At 55.4% G+C, this 21293-nt stretch overlaps 1 protein-coding gene across 4 annotated transcripts; it reads right to left on the bottom strand.

Moving 5' to 3' along the window:
* Positions 1-1319: 1319 nt before the first annotated feature.
* Positions 1320-20812, bottom strand: STAT5A (signal transducer and activator of transcription 5A). Of its 4 annotated transcripts, none has more exons than XM_033411096.2 (19): positions 20659-20812; positions 19705-19859; positions 19245-19401; positions 17997-18086; positions 14935-15109; positions 10465-10595; positions 10102-10253; positions 9474-9629; positions 8885-9064; positions 7493-7580; positions 7282-7398; positions 6852-6944; positions 6206-6412; positions 5514-5608; positions 5298-5428; positions 4710-4865; positions 4116-4167; positions 3747-3854; positions 1320-2747 (listed from the first exon to the last, which is right to left on the bottom strand). In XM_033411096.2, exons 2-19 carry the CDS (start codon positions 19830-19832, stop codon positions 2585-2587), a joined length of 2379 nt encoding a protein of 792 aa, XP_033266987.1. In that variant the 5' UTR covers positions 19833-19859; positions 20659-20812; the 3' UTR covers positions 1320-2584. The 4 variants fall into 4 exon arrangements, with proteins under 4 accessions (XP_033266987.1, XP_004282862.2, XP_033266986.1 ...); XM_004282814.4 differs by having other exon boundaries at positions 7276-7398; XM_033411095.2 differs by having other exon boundaries at positions 7276-7398; positions 19705-19842; positions 20659-20791.
* Between the last annotated feature and the right edge of the window lie 481 nt (positions 20813-21293).

Here is a 21293-nt window from a genome sequence, read left to right on the forward strand (position 1 = left end):
CGTCTGCTGGCACGGCAGCTCTGTCTGGCTGGAGGCTCGGGGTGGTCCCTCTTCCCCTGCTTCAGCTCTGAAGGGGTCTTACAGGCTGAGCCTGGGTCTTGAGAGCAGGTGGTTGACCGCGGCCCCGGGCTGGTGGCCTTAGCCTCTCATGCCCGAGTAGACACAGGCCCGCCTCTGGGGCACCGAGCGCCCCCCATCTTAACATTAGCCGCCAGCCTCCAGCTCAGGGGTACCTGGAGGAGCCAGGGGTCCGACCCCTCCCGCTCGGAGGCAGCTTGAGTGGAGGCCTTCCTGCTCCCTCTTCCTGCCTCCCTCCGCCCTCCCTCCCGGGGCCTTTGCAAGCCGCGGTGTCCTGTCTGGGGTCAGATAAGCTACCTAAGGGGGGTTGGGGCGCAGACACTCCCACCACCCCAGGCCTCCCCTTCCGCAGTTGGCTCCATTATCACTTTCTCTTCAGTTCGCTCCGTGGGTCAACACTTAACGGGCCGCGGCTGCGGGCCCGGGCCGTGGGTGGTGATAATTCAGACCGCGGCGCGCGCTCGCCTGGCTCCCCTCCCCCCCCCGCGCCGAACACCATGGAGACGAGCCGGTGCGGGAGATACGCGCCGCCTCCCCCTGCAGAGATGCAGCTCCAGATTAGCGCGCTCCCGGCTCGGCGGCTGCCTCCCCTCCCGCCCACCCCCGCCAGCCCCGCGCCGGGCCCCTGCGCCGGTCCCGGCGGGCTGCGAGCCCTTCTTCCCTCGCTTTGAGCCCTGAAGAAACCTTGTCATAGGCTCTTGTTCCCCGCCCCCGCCCCGGCCCTCGGCGACAGCCCCTGGATCCCCGATGCCAATGGGGCCAAATGGGGAGACTGTCCTCTCGCCCCAGCCTCCCTCCCAGGCTCAGGCCGACCGTTTGAAAACGCAGGAACAGGGGGATGGTGCCACCTGCTGGCCTCTGGGAAGAGGCCAGGGGAGGAAGGACCGTTGTGAGGCTCCTGCAGCTTCCCCCCCATCTTCCGTCCAGAGGGGTTGAGAATGGTCTGGGCGCTGGCGCCCAGCTGCCACCTTGGAGACTGCTTATAGCAGCAGCTGATAAGGAGAGGCAGGGACCAAAGTTCTCCCCTGCCCCCGGTAATTCCTGCCCCATCTTTTCCCAAGACCTCAAGTTCTCTAGTCTGAGAGGCACCGAAAGTATTGGGGTGGGGATGGCACCCTTAAAACCACAGAAATGGGAGCCGACTGGCAACTTCAAGCTACACCTTACAGCACCAGCTGCGCGGGAGGAGAGGAACAAAACGACTCCAGCGGTCCCCACGACCCAGGAGCCATTCCAGCAAATTTATGAAAAAAAATATTTTATTCAAAAACACTGTTTACACAGATGTGTAGCCTTTGTACAAATGCTTCCCGTCCCCACCTTCCTTGAGAGACGTTTCAACCTGGGACTCGTTCTGGGACTCCTTCCACTGTCAGCTGCCCTGGCTGCGTGTGGCAGCTTCAGAGGGAGGAGCATGTGAGGTTGGGAGCGAGGCCTTCGCAGACCACAGCCGGTTATGCAACTGTGATGAGGCCTATTCCAGGTTCCACCTCCCAGCAGAGTGGGCCTCGAACAGCTTTTACCCCGCCCTCCAAACTCCACAGGTGAGCTGCAAGCCCCTGGTGCTGCCTCTTGCTGCAGGGATTTTCCAGGAGGGGTTAGGGGACCAACACTGCAAGTCCTGGGCCTCCTGTTCACCACATCCTCGACCAGTCCCTCCCCCACTCCCCACCCCCACCTCTTCCATAAGTAAGCAAGGTTGCAGATAGAGAGGTGAGGAAAGAAGGCTGGGGCCAGATGGAGGGAAGGGGATATGGGATGGAAAGAGCAGGAATGTGGGCAGCAGCATTATACACTTGAAGCTGGAGCCCCCTGGCTGGGGACCAAGAGGCCAAGAAACTCCATCCTCACAGCAGCTCTGATAGGCCCGATGCAGAAGACCCGTTTCTGCCGTGTTAGGGACATGACGGCGGATGGCCTAGATTAGCTCTCAGTTCACAAAAAGCCTGGAGTCCATAGTCATTAGATAAAGTATAAAATATCACTCAGAACTGGTCTCTTGGTTCTTCCCACCTCCATCCTGAGGGGAAGAGCCAAGAGACCAGCATGTATGCTGCTCTGTGCGAGAGCAGATGCACGTATATATATGCACACACACTTGGGAGGCAAAGCATCTAACTCAGGAGTAAAACTTGAGCTTAGAGACGTTACCCGTCTCCTTTCCCTTCTTGAATCATTCCATTCAAATAGCTACTGAGCAGACAAAGGCTCTGGCAGGAATAAGTTTGCCTGCCCGGCGTACCTGCAACTACAGAAGCAGCTCAGTCTCTTCCACAACAGACAGACCCAGTGGGCTCTTGGAATGCCTCCATCTGAAGAAAAAGGCAGCCACATACCTAGGACTGCAAAGGCGAGGCAGGCACACCTTGTACACAAACGTGCGCATATGCATGTGGACACGTGCTGCCGGCAAAGGCATCAATATGCACAGCGATACAGAAACAAAATCACAATGAATATGAACCCTGCACGTTTCCAAAGAGAAGTGCAGGGTTCAAACAAACATTCACGAGAGCGAGCCTCTGGCAGAGGTGAAGAGACCAGTAGGCGGGGAGAGGCGGGGGTCCAGACTGTCCATAGGGCGTCGTAAGAGTTCCTCCACGTGCCGGGCCACATCCATGGTCTCATCCAGGTCGAATTCTCCATCCTGGTCGAGGACGGGGTCAGGGCTGGTAGAGAGAGAGGGACGTCAGAGGGAGCTGGCATGCCTCACAGCCCCAAGCTCCTGGGGGACAGCGTCCAGCCTGCTCCCCACTCAGACCAGAGTCTCATGGGAGCAGGACCCGCTCTGGCTAGACTCTCACACCCCACGTTGAATAAGTCAGTCACTGGCTTGTTGGGAGACACCCCAGTTGTAGTCTCATCGCTCACAACCTCATGGAGCGATCTCAGGGGAATGAGGTAGTTGGGTGAATGAGCTACCCGTGAAACCCCAGGCACCATTCACTGAGCACCTATGAAGGCCTGGGCCTTCCAACCACGTTACACCAACCCTCACAGCTACCCATAAGGCAGGTATTTACTCCACTTTATAGAGGAAGAAACTGAGACTCAATCATGCTAGGAAACTTGTTCAGGGCCACCTGGTTGGCTGGTGGAGTCAGGATTGGAATTCCGGTCTTTGTGACGTCCAAGCCTGCGGTCATCCCACGGCAGCAGGCCACCCACAGCTTGGAAGAGAATTAATTCTCTTCTCTGGGAACTCCAGAGAGGAGCAATTGACACCCTGTTCCCACACAGCTCCTAAGAACAACTACCCCATCCATAGCTACCCTGTATCAAGCCCTTATAACAGTCTCATCTGGGCTAAATGCTCTACCTGCACTCTCTCACTCAATCCTGACCCCAGTCCCACGTGGTAGGTCTTTTTGCCTCCATTTTACAGATGAGGAGACTGAGCATCAGAGAGGCTCAGTAATTTCCCCAAGGTCACACAGCTAGTCAGCACCAGAGCAAGGACCCTGCTACGTGTAGTTTCAAAATGCTCTATGCTTTTCATTGGCTGATCTCACCCACCCTGCACCTGGGCATGTGCCAGAGCCCGGCCTGGCCTGGGCGATCTCAGACCTAGAGGAGCTCTGGGTTCCTTGCCCACCAGCCCTCTGGTGCCCAGCCTGAGGCCAAGTGCCCAGTTCCTCCCCTCGGAGCCCCAGGAGAACACAACCTACTTCTGTGGGTACATGTTATAATGAGCCTGGGGGCACACGGCTGGGGAGGGGGCCTGGTCCATGTAGGTGGCACTGCTCCCGGCAGAGTCCGCAGAGGCGCTCACAAACCTGCGAGAGGAAGCAGAGCACAGCCTCAGCGGGGAGGGGCTCGGGGGCCACCTTCGTGTCTTTTTCAGGTGCGGAAGGACAGAATGCCCGCTGAGCCTGGGGCCCTGGCTGCAGGAGCGGGCCCCGGGTACCGACGCCCTGGTGACCAAGCCCAGCTCCCTCCCCAGGAGGGCGGCAGTGAGGGGTGAGGAGAGCCAAGTGCGGGGGGGTGAGAGGAGAAGAGAGGCAGCAGGAGACCAGAGCTGGACCCGGGACACTTACTCAGGGACCACTTGCTTGATCTGTGGCTTCACGTATCCGTCCACTGCTTTAGCTGCCGAGGGCGGGGGGAGAACGGTGATGAGAACTGAAGTCTCTGGGAGCTCCCAGGGGAGTGGAAACCCACCTATGCAGTCTGCCTCCCCCCACATTGCCATGCGGCCTCAGCAGGGATGAAATTTCCCACAGATTCCCAATAAACACCCGCTGACAATAAACACCACCCAGGCCCTGGCTTCAGTCTCATTTTGCTTCCTACACTCAACTTGAGGGTAGGTTTGAGGGTGGAGAGTGGTGAGGGCAGCTGATCGAGATGGGAGTCGTGCACTATCTGTGGGTTTGCATTACGGCTCCTCCCCCAGCCCTGCAGCCTCTTCCTCCAAGGGCACAGAAGTGAGTCCCACTCAGTGTTTTGCTTTGCAGGGAAGAAAGCTGGGTCAGAGGTTTTGCTTTCCTTTTCTTCAGTTGTGAGCCCTGAAATCCTCTCCACGTGCCTTGCACCATCCCACCGACAAACACCCACAGGGGAAACGGCCCCTCGGCTCTTCTTGGGGCGTCCCCACTGCCTAGCCCCGGGAGTGTCTGGGCAGCACGCACCGAGCACAGGAGTATAGTACTTGGAGAAGACCTCATCCTTGGGCCGGTCGGGAAACACGTAGATGAGATAGCTCAGGTCCCCCAGCCGGTCGGCCAGGGACCGGATGGAGAAGTCCCGCGTGGTGAACGGCTTCAGATTCCACAGGTTACGGTCAGCTGTGAAAAGGCCAAGCTCATTCCCACAACCCACCGCCCTGGGGAGGAGGATCAGAGCTGTGGGGCTTCAGGGCAGGCTTGCAGAGACATCAGGGCTTTTACTAGCCTGCACGGCAACCCCACCCCTGTGCTCCTCGGCATAGGGCGATGAAATGACCACGGACAAGCAGATACCCACAAGGCTGGGTCAGGGCAGAGAAGGACTCGCCCGGCAGTTCCGGAGTCCGGGAGGCCAATGATTTTAGGTTCTCCCCAGTGGAAAACAACAGAGAGGGAAAGTGCTTCTGAGCAACACTCCTCCCACCCTCCAAGCTCAGTTCCCATGTCTCCCACCGGATACCTTCTAAGGATGCAGGCCTGATGGAGGATAGGCAACGAGGACATGGAAGACAGGGCCACTGGGGCTAGAGTGTGGGCACGTAGGGAACTCACGAGAGTCAAACTTCCAGGCAATGGTGATGCCCCCTATTTCTGAGTCGCTAAAGCGCAACAAGAAGGTGCCGTCGGGCTTGTTGATGAGCAGGTCATGGGCCTGTTGCTTATTCACAAAACCTAGGATGGCCCTGGGTGCATCAAGCATGCAGTGTCACTGCTGGCAGCAGCCACTGTCCCCTGAGCCCATGACCTCCCAGACCCCATTCCTCTCACCCGTCATTCCAATGGGGCTTGTGATGTTTCTTCAGCACCTCCATGACCCCATCGAACCACTGCCAGAAGGTGTAGTTCCAGCCTGGCAAGTTCTCCTGAGAGTCCCCAGGAAACCCCCAGTCAGGGCTTGTGGCCCCGTCGTCACGGGTGGTTCAGGGAACACTCAGTGCCCTCTTGTCCTCACCCAGACCTTCTCCCAGTTCCTCATCCGACTTGCCCCACACTCCAGCAAACTGCCACAGCCCCTGCTCATATCCTAGAGAACCAGAGAGTACACTGGCCTCTTGCCTCGCAGACACAGGGGTCCGGGACAACCCCGCGGGGTGGGGGCCGGAGGTGCAAAGAATTGTCCAAGCTGGATGACACCTCCAAAGTGATTCCTGCCCAGCCCCTTCGCTTTACAGATGTGAAAAGCGCAGCACAGAGGAGGGAAGGGGCCTGGCCAGTTAGTTAACACATCGAGGGCTAGAGCCCAGGGACCCTGACTCCCAGCTCCGGGTTCCTCCCATCGTCCTGCTTCGGCTCTCATGGCTATCTGTGTTCCTTGGGGTACTAGCCCCCATCTCTCCTGGTTGTAGAAGAGGGGGGATGGGGGGTAGAGGGGGGCCACTGACCAGGGGCAGTAACCTGTGCGTGAGGTGGGGGAAGGGTGGCAGGGTGGTCCCAGGCAGGCAGCGGGCGGCGTCCCTCACCCTGTTGAACTGGGACCAGGACACGGACATGCCGTTGTAGTCCTCGAGGTGGCTGCTACCGCTGTTGAAGAGCTTCTGCGCCAGGAACACGAGGTTCTCCTTGGTCAGGCCCCGGTTGCTCTGCACTTCGGCCTTGAATTTCATGTTGAGCGCCTCGCACAGCTGCGGCCACAGGACTTTGTCAGGCACTGCAAACGGCACCCTGCCCTGAAGGGGAGAGAAGAAAGGAAAAAAAGGCAGATTGAGGGAGTAGGAGATATTTACACACACACAGACACAGATACCAAGAGATAGAGGGGACTGAGAAAGGTCCAGAAAAGGGGACAAAAATGCAAGGGAAAGAAAGGCTGGGGGCAGGGGCAGAGGGGTGGGCATACAGGGATGGAGACCCAGACCAGGACCCTGGGGAGAGAGATCAGGGACCAGAACCCCAAGACCACGCTCACAGACCTAGGAGACCCCAGTCCCTTGACCCAGAGCCCAGACAGAGCCTAGGACATGCCGAGGGCAGGCTGTTCACACCAGCTGCCCCCTGACCCCTGGTCTGGCCCTAGGGTTGGGGAAGGCCACTCAGCAGGGGCCCTGGGGTTGGGGCTGACCCTGGGAAGCTCCGCGGGGCCGAGGTGAGGGTCTCATGGGGACTCACCGGCTCAGCAAAGGCATTGTCCCATAGCACGGTGGCAGTAGCATTGTGGTCCTGGCTGCCATGGACAATGACAACCACAGGAAGGGACAGGGTCTACGGGAATCCAGGGAATGAGGGGTGAGGGCATATGACCACCGTCTTGCCCTCCTCTAGGGGGAGACCCCCAACCCTCATTCCTCAAGCCCCTCCCAGCAAAACGAAACCAAAAACAAACAAAAAACACAACACACTTCTTCTTGGCCCATTGCCTAAACTCTGCGGGCTGGTGCGGGATTAAAACCTCGCAAATGGGCACCAGCAGGGTGACATTAGGTTTTCTGAGAGCATCACGGGGTAACTGGACTGAGCCTGTGTGAGGATTCAAGTCTCTGGCTTTCCCAAGCCAGCCGGGCAGCCTGCAAGGAGACGGGGAGCCGGGTCTCACCTTCACCTGAAACACAAGCTCATTGCTGCCAACACTGAACTGAGACTCAAACAGGACCGTGAACTTCTCCTCTGTCACGGACTCTGCGCCTCGCCGGTCAGCGCGCTTGATCCTCTTCAGCGACTGCAGGAGGTCAGAGGGGAATGAGGAGAAAGCCGCTGGTTAGAGGACTCGGCTCTGGGCAGGCCTCCCTCCATGGGCGGGGCCCAGTCCTCACCATGTTCCTGAAGTGAGCGCTGAGGGTGCCTGTGGCCTGGTGATACTCCATCACACAACAGTTGTTCAAGATCTCTCCGCTGCACTCACTGCGAAGCAGAGAGGAACCCATCTCTACTGGGCCCAGGCCAGGAGCACCACCCTGTCTGCACCCTGGGCCCAGACTTCTCCAGAAAGCCCTGCCAGCAGCCCCTGCCCCTCCCCTAAGAGCATTTCTCCGAGTGTCCCCGGGCTCACTTTCTCATCAACCTGAGAGCACCTGAGCAAAGTCTCCAAGGGTGGGGCCTGTGTCTCTATCACTAAAATTCCTTGGGTATCAAGATTGATGTGGGGACTACTGAGCCCCCGAGCCACAGCTACTGAGCCCACGTGCCACAACTACTGAAGCAACGTGCCTAGAGCCCATGCTCCGCAGCAAAGAGAAGCCACCGCAATGAGAGGCCTGCGCACCGCAGCGAAGAGCAGACCCCGCTCGCCGCGACTAGAGAAAGCCTGCGGGCAGCAACAAAGACCCAACGCAGCCAATAAATAAATAAATGAATGAATAAGCAAATAAATAAATTTAAGATTGATGTGGGGGCCTTCGGCAGTTTCTAGCGCACCTGAGATAAAAATCATGACCACAGCCTACCAAGATTCCCGAGATCAACCCCTGCCCACCTCCCTGGCCTCACTCAGGACAAGCGAGCCCACTGCCTTGTCTGTTTGCTGAACATGTACGCTCAGTGCCTGCCTCGGGACTTCTGTACTTGCCCTTCCTATCTCCCCAAACAGTCTTTTTTTTCTTTTTTTTTTTTGTGGTACGCGGGCCTCTCATTGTTGTGGCCTCTCCCGTTGCGGAGCACAGGCTCCGGACGCGCAGGCTCAGCGGCCATGGCTCACGGGCTCAGCCGCTCTGCGGCACGCGGGATCCTCCCGGACCGGGGCACGAACCCGCGTCCCCTGCATCGGCAGGCGGACTCTCAACCACTGCCCCACCAGGGAAGCCCTCCCCAAACACTCTTGACCTTCTCATTCAGGTCTCCACTCAAATATATCCTCAGAAAGGCCCTCCTTGACTACCCATGTACTGCAGGCGCTGTGATATTGCTTTATTTTAATTTTCTGTCTCGAGGTTGGGCAGGGACAGGACCAAGCTCTGTGTGGATCACAGCTGTGTCTCAGTGCTCAGCACAGGTCCTGGGACACCCAGCAGCGAAATCCTTGTTGATTTACTATGTGTGCGAAGTGTACGCCAGGACAGACAGAGTGAACTGGAGCGACACGGGGCCACATCGCAATGCAGGACAAAGGGTTTCGGAGGGGGAGGCCATGCTGTCCCCATCACCCAGGACGCCTGCTGTAGAACAGAGGCTGAGCTGAGGGAGGGGCAGATGGGAGCAGGGCAACGTACTTGCGGGTGTTCTCGTTCTTGAGCAGCGACTTGGCCTGCTGCTCACTGATGATGGTCGCCTTCACCTGGGGGGGGTTCATGTGCACGTTCAGCTTCCCGCCCACCAGCAGGCGCACGGTGGCTGCGAACTTGGTCTGGGTCTTCAGGACCTGAGGGGGCTGCTTCTCGATGATGAACGTGCTGCGGGGACACAAGTGACCAGGTGACGCCTCAGGGGACGGCGCTCCGGTCCCTCCCTCCGCGTGGCGAGGCCGCCTTGCGCGGGGCACAGCAGGTGAAGGAAGGGCTTGTGGCACAGCCCCTGGTCCCGGGGGGGCCACTGCGAGTCGGGGGAGCTGGCAGGAGGGGAGGCAGTGAGATGAACCCAACAGCTGAAATGGGGGGAACAAGCCCATACAGTGTGCACGAGAGAAACTGGGCAAGGTGAACCGCAAGAGGCCACAGCAACAGGCGACAGAGGGGGATGGGATGAGGGTGTCAGGCACAGACGGAAGGGTTCAAGCCAGAGCGCCCTGTCTGTAAAGACCCTGCTGCCCGCGACCCAGGCCAACCGGATGGGGCCTGGGCGAGGCCAAGAGGCAGCAATCACCTGGTCACCAGGGCTGAGATGATGTCTGTGATGGTGGCGTTGACCTCAGCCAGCATCTCCTCCACGGGGCCGGGGATGGGCAGCTGCTGGCAGAGGTGCTCAGCTCTGCGGATCTGCTGCCGGTTCTGCCAGATGATCTCCGCCAACTTCTCACACCTGCACGGGAGCCCCGAGGCCAAAGGGAAGGACAAAGCCTTCAGCCCCTTCCTCCAGGCCAGAAGCCAGAAGGCTCCCAGGCTGGGGAGAAGGCCCAGACCCAGCTCCACCCCCAGGAAGCCTCGGCGCCTTAGCGGCCCGGCCTGTCCACTGAGCAGAGCACGGCTGCCCTGCCTTCCAGAAACACAAAGAAACTCACAGGAGGAGCGACCCTGACTTGGGTCCAACCAGCCTGAGCGTCGCTCTGCACACCTGGCCCCACCCCACTCCCTCACCCAGGGACGCCCCTCCCGGGGAAGGTGGCACAGGACGGGGGCACCAAAGTCTGCATCAGGAACCAGACCACTGGTGAAATGAGACCTGTGCCCCGACAGAGGGAGCCGGCTGCTCACGTAAACACAGGAGCAGGACAGCAGCCGGTGGCGCCACGCTGAGCCCCTGCCGCCCCCGCCTGGCCCCCCACACCCACTACCAGGATTGTAGCACGTCCAGGCTGCCCTCGGGGGGCCCTCCGTTCCCCGCCAGCTGCTGCCGCCGCTTCCACTGGATCAGCTCGTCATCCAGAATGATGGTCTGTTGCTTCCGCAGCAGCTGCAGGGTCTTCTGGTGCTTCTCAGCCAGCTCCTGTGGGGCAGGCGGGGGGAGCGGCCCTTCTGGGCTCTCAGAACACCCCGCAGGGCCTCCCCTCACCCCTTGCCGACCTGCTCTGCCCTGCGTGCCCACACAGGGGGGAAGGCTCTGGCCTCCTGCTCTGCTGGGTCCTGCCGCTCTCCTCCTGGCTCTCTCCCTCCCTCAGGTCCACACCCGGGAGGGGAGGGACGCAGAGCCCACTCACCACACGGTACTGCTGCAGCGTCTGGGCCTCGCGCTGCAGCCAGGCCTCCAGGGACACCTGCTTCTGCTGGAGGGCCGTCTCCCGGCTCAGACGCTCCTGGGGGTTCAGCTGGGCCAGCTGGGCAAACTGAGCTGGAGGAGGGGACAGGACATCCACAACCATGACCTCCCCGGGTCCAGCTGGAAGCCCGGCAGAACTGCACTCACCTGTTCTGGAGGCAAAACCCTGGAGGGGACACAGCTGACAAGTGGCCAGTCAGGGTTCCACAGCCATGGCGCCCAAAGATGAGTGGGCTCCGTCCCCTGGCCCCCCGACTCTGAGCTCCCCTTGGGGAGTGGGGAGACGGAAGCTCGGGGTACAGCTGAGGAGGAGCCAGCTCATGGCCTCCCTGCCCGCCCAGCCCTCCTCTCCCCACGCAGGGTCCGGCTTAGAGCCACCCTGCCTGGTCTGAAGTGTGTCCTCGCTGTTTAAAAGGCGGGTGAACTCGGGCAAATCACCTCACTCTCCCATGCCTCAGCTTCCCCAGGTGTAAAATGGGAGAATCACGGCACCTGCCTCAGTGGCTGCTGTGACGCTAAATAAGCAATGATGCAGAAAATACTCAGGAAGCTGCCTGGCACCATCAGCTCCAGGTGAGAGTCAGTCCTCACGGTCAGTGGGTTACAGGACGGGATTAAAGGCTGGTGGAGCAGCTCTCAGGACAAAGCCGCATCGGGAAGGCCCTGTCCGCGGGGCTGAGCGCAGCAGCCTCTCCTCGGGGAAGTGTGTGGGGGGGGTTCTCCAGGTGCTGAAGGGGCCTAACATGTTTGTCCAGGTTGGATCACTGTGAGCTCAGCAGACCAGCCGGAAGAGGGAGAGAGACAGAGTGTCCAGGGCCACTGGGGACACGAAAGCAGCAAGATTCTCTCAAGAGAGGGAGGCAGCTTCTCTCCACACCAGCTGTCAGGCATCTCATCGATGGCAGGAATAAGGTAACGAGGCCTCACTGACGAGCCCTTTTCAAAAAATCTGTTATGTAATACTTAAGACCTAGGCAAGTATTGATAGAAAGGATGATACAAGGAACACCTGTGTACCAAGACGCCAGCTTACGAAAGTAGACATTTCCACAGTTAAGCACCTGTACACCCTCCCCTGCCGGCATCCCCATCCCTCCCTCCACAGGCAATCACCATCCTAGATGCTGGCATTCCTACCCCCACCAATAGGCTTTTGGAACGTCCCACGGTCCTTACTGGGGCTGAGTCAAGAAGATGAGAGCGTCAGTCAGCAGGTCTTGGTCAAGTTCCCGGCAGGCCTCTGAGGGCCATGTCACACTGACCGAGGCCCTGCCCTACGGACGCACAAAAGCAACTAAGGACACACTAAAGCAACCCTAGACAGCCAGGAAGGCCCAGAACTAGAAGAGAACTTAGAAACATGGCTCTCACATGACTGCGGGGGACGGAGCAGGTAAGGAACACAGCAGAAGAATCTGGAGAGCCACCTCGGAATCCTGCCGCCCACAGGGAGGTGGTGGGGATCCCAACACCAGGCCCAGCCTCCTTATGCAAGTGACCCACTTAGGTCTCTCCTGGCAAATTGGAGAAGCTTCTGGGAAGGACGCCAGGACACTTGAGGCAATGTCTGCTCCACTGGAGGGAGCTGAGACTTCCCTTGCACACACGGATCAGTCGTCTGTGTTTCTGATGGGTGCACTTGATCAATGAGACTCAACTGACATTGCACGATGGGGACAAACCCAAACCAGAATCGAAACCCAACCTCACAAGTAGGAAACAGAAAACCCCAGAATAGGATCATCAATACTGTCAACCAGTCAACGGCCTTGGGTAGAAATAATAGCCTGAAATGTCCTGCTCCCTAATGTAGCAGGAGGGCCTTCCTTTCTTTCGGGTCAGTCTGGGATGGATTCAGATCTGAAGAAGAGCTGCTAGAATTATTCCCCCAACATTTACTCAGCAGCTGCTATGATTCAGGCAATGTGCTAGTCTCAGAGTACAGAAAACACTGACAGGGCAAGGTAGGAGGAAAGCTTAAGTTGTTAAATTAAAATAGAATCTTAAAAAATTTAAACAATTAAAAGGAAGAACAGAGGAACAAATACTGAAAAGGGACAAAACAAAATAAATATTAACATGGGGACCTCAATTGCTATTACATTAAATATTAATGGACTAAACACCTTAATTAAAAGCAAAGATTGTCAGAATAAATAAAAAAGCTGGACTCAACTATATGTTGTCTACATTTCAAATGTTAAAATGCATGGATAAAAATATGTTTCTATTTAAAAATAGAATAAGAAGGCTGGAGGAGTAATACTAATATCTGATAAAGTAGACTTCAAGGCAAAGAGTGTTACCAGAGCTCAAGAAAGATATTTCGTAAGTATTAAGGTGTCAATCAATCAGAATGACATAATAATTCTCAATGTATATGCATCTAATAACAAAGCTTCAAAAATACATAAAAGAAATATTTACATAAATAATTGGAAAATTACACAATACTATAGGAGATTTTGATACCTCTCTTTCAGCATCTGATAGAACAATTAGGCAAAAAAATCAATAAAGATATATCAGTGATTCTTAAAGTGTGAACCAAGGATCCCTGAAGGGTTCCTAAGACCCTTATAGGAGGTCCACCAAGCCAGGACTATTTTCATAAAGTCATAGGACCTTATTTACCTTTTTTCTCTTATTCACTTATAAGCATACAGCAGAGTTTTCTAGAGGTTACAAGACATGTGATGTTACAACAGACTGAAAGCCAGCTCCAGCTATCTCCTATTAAGCCTAACATTAAAGAGATTTGCAAAAATGTAAAGCAATGCCACTCTACTCACTAAATTTGGTGTGGGTTTTTTTAACTTTATTATGTTAACATCATATATTATGTTATATATGTTAACATTATTGAATTTATTATTGCTATCTTAAAATAAAACAACTTCAGAACATACATTCAAGTCCACAAAATACATTCACCAACACAGAGCATATGCTGGGGCATAGAACAAGTCTCAATAAATTTACAAGAAGAGATCATATAGAGTATGTTCTCTGACAACAGTGGAATTTAACAATGAAATGAAAATGAAATCAATAATGATATGACATCTAGAAAAACACAAAATATTTGGAAATTAAACAATATACTTCTAAATAGTATATGGGTAAAATAATCAGAAGAGAAATTAGATAGCATTTCAAATTGAATGATAATGAGCATACAGCATATCCAAAATGATGAGATGCAGCTAAAGCACTGATGAGAGGGAAATTGATAGCTCTGAATATATACATTAGAAAAGAAGAAAGGTCTAAAATCAATGACCTATGGTTCTACCTTAAGACACCAAAAATAGAAGAGCGAAGGAAAAGGCAGTTTGATACTTCTTGTTCTCACTAGAATGGGGTGGTACAGCTCTGGGGTCAATTTGAAGTGAAGGAAGATGAGCCACATTTCAAGACTCTTAAAAGTGTACCTGGGGTGAATTTCTTCTGAGTTAATTTTTCTTTCCCTACACCCTTATCATGGCAGTCACTAGCAAATTATAGACCTAGGAGACAGGAGAATTTTCCACTGTCACCTCCTCCTCCCATCTTTACCTCCTATTAGGCTCAAGAAGGGGCATTCCTGGAGTTCCACCTCTCCCCAGCCTGGTTCAACCAGGGGACTCCCAACCTAAGTCCTCCCTTTGACTGGGGAACACTTTGTCCATATTCATTCTTTCATTGATTCATTCATTGAAATATTCACTGAATATTGGTTAAAATATAGTGATTTTATGACATATCTCTAGTTAAGATCCAGTTCTGCAACTTGCAAGAAACCCAGGCCAGGGCTTCTCTGGTGGCGCCGTGGTTAAGAATCCGCCTGCCAATGCGGGGGACACGGGTTCAAGCCCAAGCAACTAAGCCCATGCGCCACAACTACTGAGCCTGCACTCTAGAGCCCGTGAGCCACAACTACTGAGCCCGTGTGCCACAACTACTGAAGCCTGTGCACCTAGAGCCCGTGCTCCACAACAAGAGAAGCCACTGCAATGAGAAGCCTGCGCACCACAACGAAGAGTAGCCCCGCTCTCTGCAACTAGAGAAAAGCCCACGTGCAGCAACGAAGACCCAATGCAGCCAAAAATAAAGAAAATAAATTTAAAGAAACCCAGGCCAAATTACGTGTTCTCTTTGAACATCAGTTTTATCATCTGCAAAACAGGAATAATACAACTACCTATTTTTTAGGGCTGTTGTAAAGGTTGTAGTGAATAATGCATGCAAAGGTTTTAGCCTGGAGCCTGGCCCATAGCAGGGGCTCCATCACTGGGAACGTTACTCCTCCCAAGCTTTGGATCAGGTTCTGGGGAGACGGACGTGGATCTAGCCCCAACCCTGCAGGAGTTCACAAAGTGGTCTCACTCCCGTCCCCCAGACACACGCTGCCCTCCTACACCAGCCTTACCCTGGATCCTCAGGCTCTCTTGATACTGGATGATGAAGTACTCTTGAGTCTGCTGCAGCTTCTTCAGCTCATTCTCTGTGTCCTGTGTGACCAGTCGCAGCTCCTCAAGTGTCTGGTTGATCTGAAGGTGTTTCTGGGACATGGCATCAACCAGGATCCCAGAAGAAGAACTACCCTGGAGACATATCAGGGGAGAGTGTGGGCAGCAGTAAACTGGGCAGTGAGAAAACCTCAGGCCCTGGGGAACGCCAATACTACAGACACCAGATGCCAGATCTAGAATAAGAAGGAAGGGTACTTTGAGTCAGAAGGAGAGTCATTTGCCAGAATGGGGGTGGAGGAAGAGAAACAGGTGACCTGGCAGACTATGGCATCTTCATAAAGCATGGAAGAAACTTCTATTGCAGTTCTAACCTCCACCAGAGTATCCCACACAGGGTCCATCGGAGTTCTCTCTGGAGAGACTAGAACTCAACATGTCCCAGGAGTTACCTGGGTTTTCCTACTAATGATGATGACCCCTCATTTCGTAGTCATTCGCTGACCCGATGCCACGATGCCACCTGTGCTAGGTGCTGGGGACACAGTGGGGGACAAGGCTGTGTGAACACACATCATCTGTGTCCTCACTCGAGACCTTCTTGTGACTGAGGGAAAAGTGTGAACCGCTCACAGGTGGCATCCTGGAGACCCCAAGTGAAGTGACAGGGGAGGCATCCACAAGGGCTTTGTGGATCCAGTCATTGAACTAACCTGGTCGGATCTATTCCTTCAACCAAGTCTTTAGGGCCTTTCCAATGACCTGCTCTCAGAATAAAATCCAAACTCCTTCCACACCCTCCACGGCCCTAGCCGATGGCCTCTGCCTACCCTACCCGCGGCACCACTGCTGCCCAAGCACACCCGCTACTTTCTGTTCCTGAATACATAAGCGTGTTCCTGCCTCAGCGCCTTTGTATTTGTTGTTCCATCACCTGGAACATTCCGGCACCAAACCTTCCTGCGGGCGCTTCCACTGGCACCTTTTCAGAGTGACCCTCTCTGACGAGCCAATTTAAAATAGGACCTCCCTTACCAAAGGTGTCTTTTTCTTGCATGTTCGTTCTTTCTTTTTTCTTTTCTTTTTTTTTTTTTTTGCGGTACGCGGGCCTCTCACTGTTGTGGCCTCTCCCGTTGCGGAGCACAGGCTCCGGACGCGCAGGCTCAGCGGCCATGGCTCACGGGCCCAGCCGCTCCGCGGCATGTGGGATCTTCCTGGACCGGGACACAAACCCGGGTCCCCTGCATCGGCAGGCAGACTCTCAACCACTGCGCCAGCAGGGAAGCCCCTTTCTTTCTTTTTTAAAATTTATTTATTAATTTGTTTTTATTTTTGGCTGTGTTGGATCTTCGTTGCTGCTCATGGGCTTTCTCTAGTTGAGGCAAGCGGGGGCTACTCTTCCTTGCGGTCCGCGGGCTTCTCATTGTCGTGGCTTCTCTTGTTGCAGAGCACGGGCTCTAGAGCGCAGGCTCAGTAGTTGTGGCTCACGGGCTTAGTTGTTCCGCGGCAGGTGGGATCTTCCCGGACCAGGGCTCGAACCCGTGTGCCCTGCATTGGCAGGCGGATTCTTAACCACTGCGCCACCAGGGAAGCCTGCATGTTCTTTCTTGTCTGCCTCCCTGCACTAGGATGTGAACTCCTTAAGGCCTAGGACCTTGTCTGTCTTGTGCACCACAAAATCCCCAAGGCCCAGGACACCAGAGGTGTTGAAGAACAGCTTGATGACTGGAAGAACACTTATTTCCCCCCAACCATGACCTGCATCGTAGGCATGTATTTCTTAATTGCAGCCGAACTCATTTGTACATTTACAGATAGCTCTGTAATTGCACCAAGTCAAGAGTTGTACCAGTTGACCCTCTGTGACCTGGCTTCTGCCCAGTTGGCTCCCTTCTCCCCAGTAGCACTGAACACTTACAGTTCTTCGAATGTCATAAGGTGGCTCGCGCCTTCCTGCCCTCACATATACTGCTGTTATTTTTGACTAGAAAACTCATCCTGCCTCCTTCCTCCCTCTTTCCCCACTGTAGTTCGGGCATCCTTTTCCTCAGGACACCCTGCCCTCCACCAGCCAGCCTGCTCCAGTCTGAGTTGGATCCTTTGTCCAAAGAGGCCCGCTTAGCACTCAGCTGACACCTAAAGAATCTATCATCGCCTGAATTCCCTTTAGGTGGAGACCAGGACTTTATCTGTTTTTCCCGTCCTAGTCCAGTGTCAGATGCACAGCAAGACCTGAATAAATGTTTACTGAATGAACTCTCAAATTCTTGAAATCAGTCTCCACTACAAGTAAATAATAAATATGACTTCGCTCCAGGCACTAGTCTGTGGTCTTTACCTATGGGATATCATTTTATGACATTCATTTTGCTTTACTGCAGATAATATACCATTTGTACCATTGTCCAAGCAATGTCTGATGCCTTTATGATTTCAGAACACGAAGGACGAGTCCCTGTTCTGCCTCGCTAGGCCTCGCTTCTCTGAGCTTGCCGGGTTACTTCTTCTGACATAGACCTCGGCTCTGCCTCCCCTCATAGACCACACCAGAGGATATTTCTTCTTTTGTCTCCAGCCCCATTTATTGAATGACAAATCTTTCCCCTGGTGATGTGTAATGCCATCACTGACTGACATAGATTGCATCTCCTGACGTGTATGTGTGTTTTTAGGGCTTCCTTTTCTGTTTCATTTGTGTTTGTCTATCCTTTGCCCACATAGTATCACACAATAACCCTACAGGGTAGATACTGTGACTGTCCTCATTTATAATAGAAAAAGACAGCGGCTCAGAGAGGTTAAGTAACTTGCTTAAGTCACACAGCTAGTAAGTAGTAGAGCCAGGGACTGAAGCCGGGGAGTGGGGATCGGGTGTCAGTCTACACCTGCATGTGATACTGCCTCTCACACTTGCCCAAGTCTTTTATTTCTTTGGTGCTTTCTCATGCCAGTGTTTATAAAACATATAAAAGCAGGTAGAAGGACTTCCCAAAACCTCTCCCCAGACCCATGGGACACTCACATTGTTGGCTTCTCGGACCAGCCTTTGTTCATTGTACAGAATATGGCGGATGCAGCGCACCAGCTCCATGGGGCAGTGGTCATACGTGTTCTGAAAGAATCCAAGAGCAGCTGTCAGTGGCCATCCTCTGCTCCCACCACGACCATTGCAGAGCCACGCCCACCCCTTCCTCTCCTCCAGCCCCTGCCTCAGCTTCCCCTGGGAAGCCTCAGGAACTGTCACCAGAACCTCTATCTCTCCTGGACTTGATTTCCCCTCGCAGATCTTCATATTTGGTTTGCAGTGCATTAGAAACAGTTTACAAAGCACTTCCAATCTGCCATCGCCTTTGACTTGTACATCATAGAAACCCTATGACATAAGCAGAAACTGTTATCCTCATTTCACAGATGAGAAAACTGATGCTCAGAGAGATTAAGTACTTGTCCAGAGGCAAACGACTGAGCAGATGACTCATTAGGGCATCTAATGCCAAGGTCAAGGTACTTCCACTATAGTCCTGGCCCTGGGTTCCTATTTTGCTCCCCTCTTCCCACCAAGTTTCTCGTGTTTCCTGCCTCTTCTGGGATGGACTTTTTACTCTTCTGGCACCGGTTGCTGGTATTTAAGAAGGGCTCTCTAAATATTCAAGTGAGTTCCAACAAATGCTCAACTATGATTACCACCCTCACCCCTTTCCTGCTGCCACCAAAACTCCCTCTCTCCCCTATATTCCTTCCCCCCCGCATCCTCAGGTGAAGGAGAAGCTACACCTTACATCCAAAACCTTAATTCAAGGCTCCAGGACAACTCTGTTCCTCTTGCACACGACTTCAGCAGCTCTTTGAAAAGCCTTTAAAAGAGCTGCAAGAGGGATGTGTGGCTGCCTCGTTGCCTCATTTCTAGAACCTGTCAGTATTCCTTTCTCTGACAACAGAATCTTGACTTGCTCTACCCCCATCCCTTCTGCCTGATCTGCCCAGAATGCAGTTTCACCCATCCCCCTTCTCTTGGGGACAAACACGCCCCACCTCTTGCTTTATAATATGCTAAGGGGAATCTGACAGGTCTGATTTAGAAAGAGGGGGTGGGGGAAATCGAAGCACAGAAAGGTTGCCGATAAGTTCAGGGACATACGGTGAGTCAGTGGCCAAACCAGGAAAAAAACCAGGGGTTCTGGTGCTGGAAAGAAAAGGCGGACACCGCACCCTGCAGATGGCCCGGAGCTCACGCCCACCTGGAGCTTCGTGGCCCCAAGCTCATACCCACCTGGAGCTGCGTGGCGTAGTGCCCCAGCTTGATCTTCAGTAAGAACCCATCTTCCCCTACTTGGTGCTCAGCCTTCTTCTGCAGCTCCTGCACCAGGCCCTCCAGGAGCTGGGTGGCCTGGGGTCGGTCCTGGGGATTGTCCAGGTCGATGGCATCCCTTGGGGCAGGGCAGGAGAGAGAAGCCTACTATGACGCCTCCTTGGGCATGGAGGTCAGGCACCAAGAGGGACGTGGAAACCCAAGGCTCGTGCCCACAAGACTTGTTCCTGGCAGCTCCACAGGCACCAGAGTCTAGAAACATTCCTTCTCCAATCCCAGACCCCCATTTCCCTGTTCCCCTTTCCCAAGGACACCTTCCCTTCTGCACAGAGCGGGACAGACAGGACCAGAATCTCACCAAACCACAAAGAGGAGACCTAAAGGCCGAGGGGCCTGGATGGCGGCAGGCAGGGGCACCTACCACGGCTGGCTCTCGATCCACTGCGCTAAGTAATGCCGCACCTCGATGGGGAAGTGCTGCCCATACAGCACCTGCATCTGGCGAAGCGCATCTCCCTGCAGCTGTTGGGCCTGGATCCAGCCCGCCATGTCCGTTCACCTAGCGCGAGCAGAGGGCTGAAGAGGCGCCTCCTTGTTAGAGGCGAGGGCTGGGCCTGCCCCTGGCCCTGCCATGCCCACCCATCCCTGGACCGCGGTCAGGCCCGTCCCCTCCCCTCCCACAGACACGCTTTCCTGTGCGGGAAGAGAGAGGGTGAGGAGGGGAAGGCCGCCCTTCCCTCCAGCGAGGAACCCGCTGAGGCTTGGGGAGGGGCTCCCGAAAGGCAGGTGCCCTCCCCCTCTTCCTCTCCCCTCGCCCCACCGGGGCTTCCCCGGGGTGGGAACAGCTAGAAACTGAAAGAGAAACTTGATGGCGGAGGCCCACGGGCCCTCTGGAGAGGGCTGCAAGAATCCCCCCACCCTGCTTCGAACCCCGAGTCCCCATTTCTGGGAACGGGGGATATTCCAGCCCAACGTTTGGGCAAGGCCACCGACGGCTCCCACTGGACGGCTCTGTCACCGTAAGCACGTGGCTGGGGTTAAGGAGAGAGGGCTGAGGAGACAGACACTCCCTCTCTTGGGCTGCGTCCCCCAGGCTGTGCCCCGAGGTCTCCCACTGTCCAGTCCGACAGCGCCCCCTGCCCTCTGCCGGCGAGGATGGCGTCCACCCTTGGCCCCCTCCCTGCATCAGCGTCCCCGCGTCCCTCGTTTGTCGTCCGCGCTGCGCGCTGCGCCGAAACTCCCTCTCGGTCCCGGGGACCGTCCCCTGCACCCCTACGGCCGTCGGGCTCCGGGTCCCGCGGTGAGGGGGCCGGGGCAGCAGCCAGGGGCGCCCTCTGGGCGCGCGCCGCCGGGGACGCGCGGCCGGGCCACCCACCTGGTCGCGCAGAGCCGTCCGGCTGCGGGGCTGACGCTCGCTCCCGGCCCGGGCTCCTGGCGGCGGCGGAGGCGGTGGCGGCGGCTGTTACTACAGGAAGGAGCCGAGAGCAGCGATTTCCTCCTCAAAGGTCAGCTGCCTCTGATAGACCATACACAGCGCGCGAGCTCTCGCCAACACCCCTCCCAGCCTCGGTCGCTCCCTCCCTGCCTCCGCCCTTGGTGGCTAGTTCCCCGGCGAGTGCACAGCGGCGGCGGCCGCGGCCGGGCCCCAGGCAGCGAGGCGGGGCTGGCGCCGAGCACGGGGGCTGCCCCGATGGCCGGGTCACCCGGGAGTCCCAGCCAGCCCTCGCCGGCGGCCCCGCGGAGCTGCCGCGGACCGTGCTGAGCAAGAGGCGCAGGAGTGGCTGGAGGATGAGGGTGGGAGGCCTGGGAAATCCCGGGCTCCGGAAATCCCAAAGCAGGGCCTCAGTTTTCTCATCTGTAAAAAGGGAGGAGGGAAGGGTTGGACCAGCCTTCCAGCCCTGGCGTTTTTCATCTTTTGAGTCTCTAGATTAAAAAAGTTTAGCGTGTGTGTGCGTGTGTGTTTGTGTGGGTTGGGGACACAGCTTTTGTAATCTCAGAGACAAAGCGTAT

This window comes from Orcinus orca, chromosome 19 (assembly GCF_937001465.1).
Source record: "Orcinus orca chromosome 19, mOrcOrc1.1, whole genome shotgun sequence".
Lineage (NCBI taxonomy): Eukaryota > Metazoa > Chordata > Mammalia > Artiodactyla > Delphinidae > Orcinus > Orcinus orca.

Bases quoted from the DNA above. Each gene is read 5' to 3' on its own strand.
- STAT5A (XM_004282814.4), bottom strand. From the start codon at position 19,832: ATGGCGGGCTGGATCCAGGCCCAACAGCTGCAGGGAGATGCGCTTCGC. The intron at 18,087-19,244 runs GTGGGTATGAGC...GGATTCTTTCAG, and splicing joins ACTACGCCACGCAGCTCCAG to AACACGTATGACCACTGCCC. The intron at 10,254-10,464 runs GTGAGTGGGCTC...CCTGCCCCACAG, and splicing joins CGCTGCAGCAGTACCGTGTG to GAGCTGGCTGAGAAGCACCA.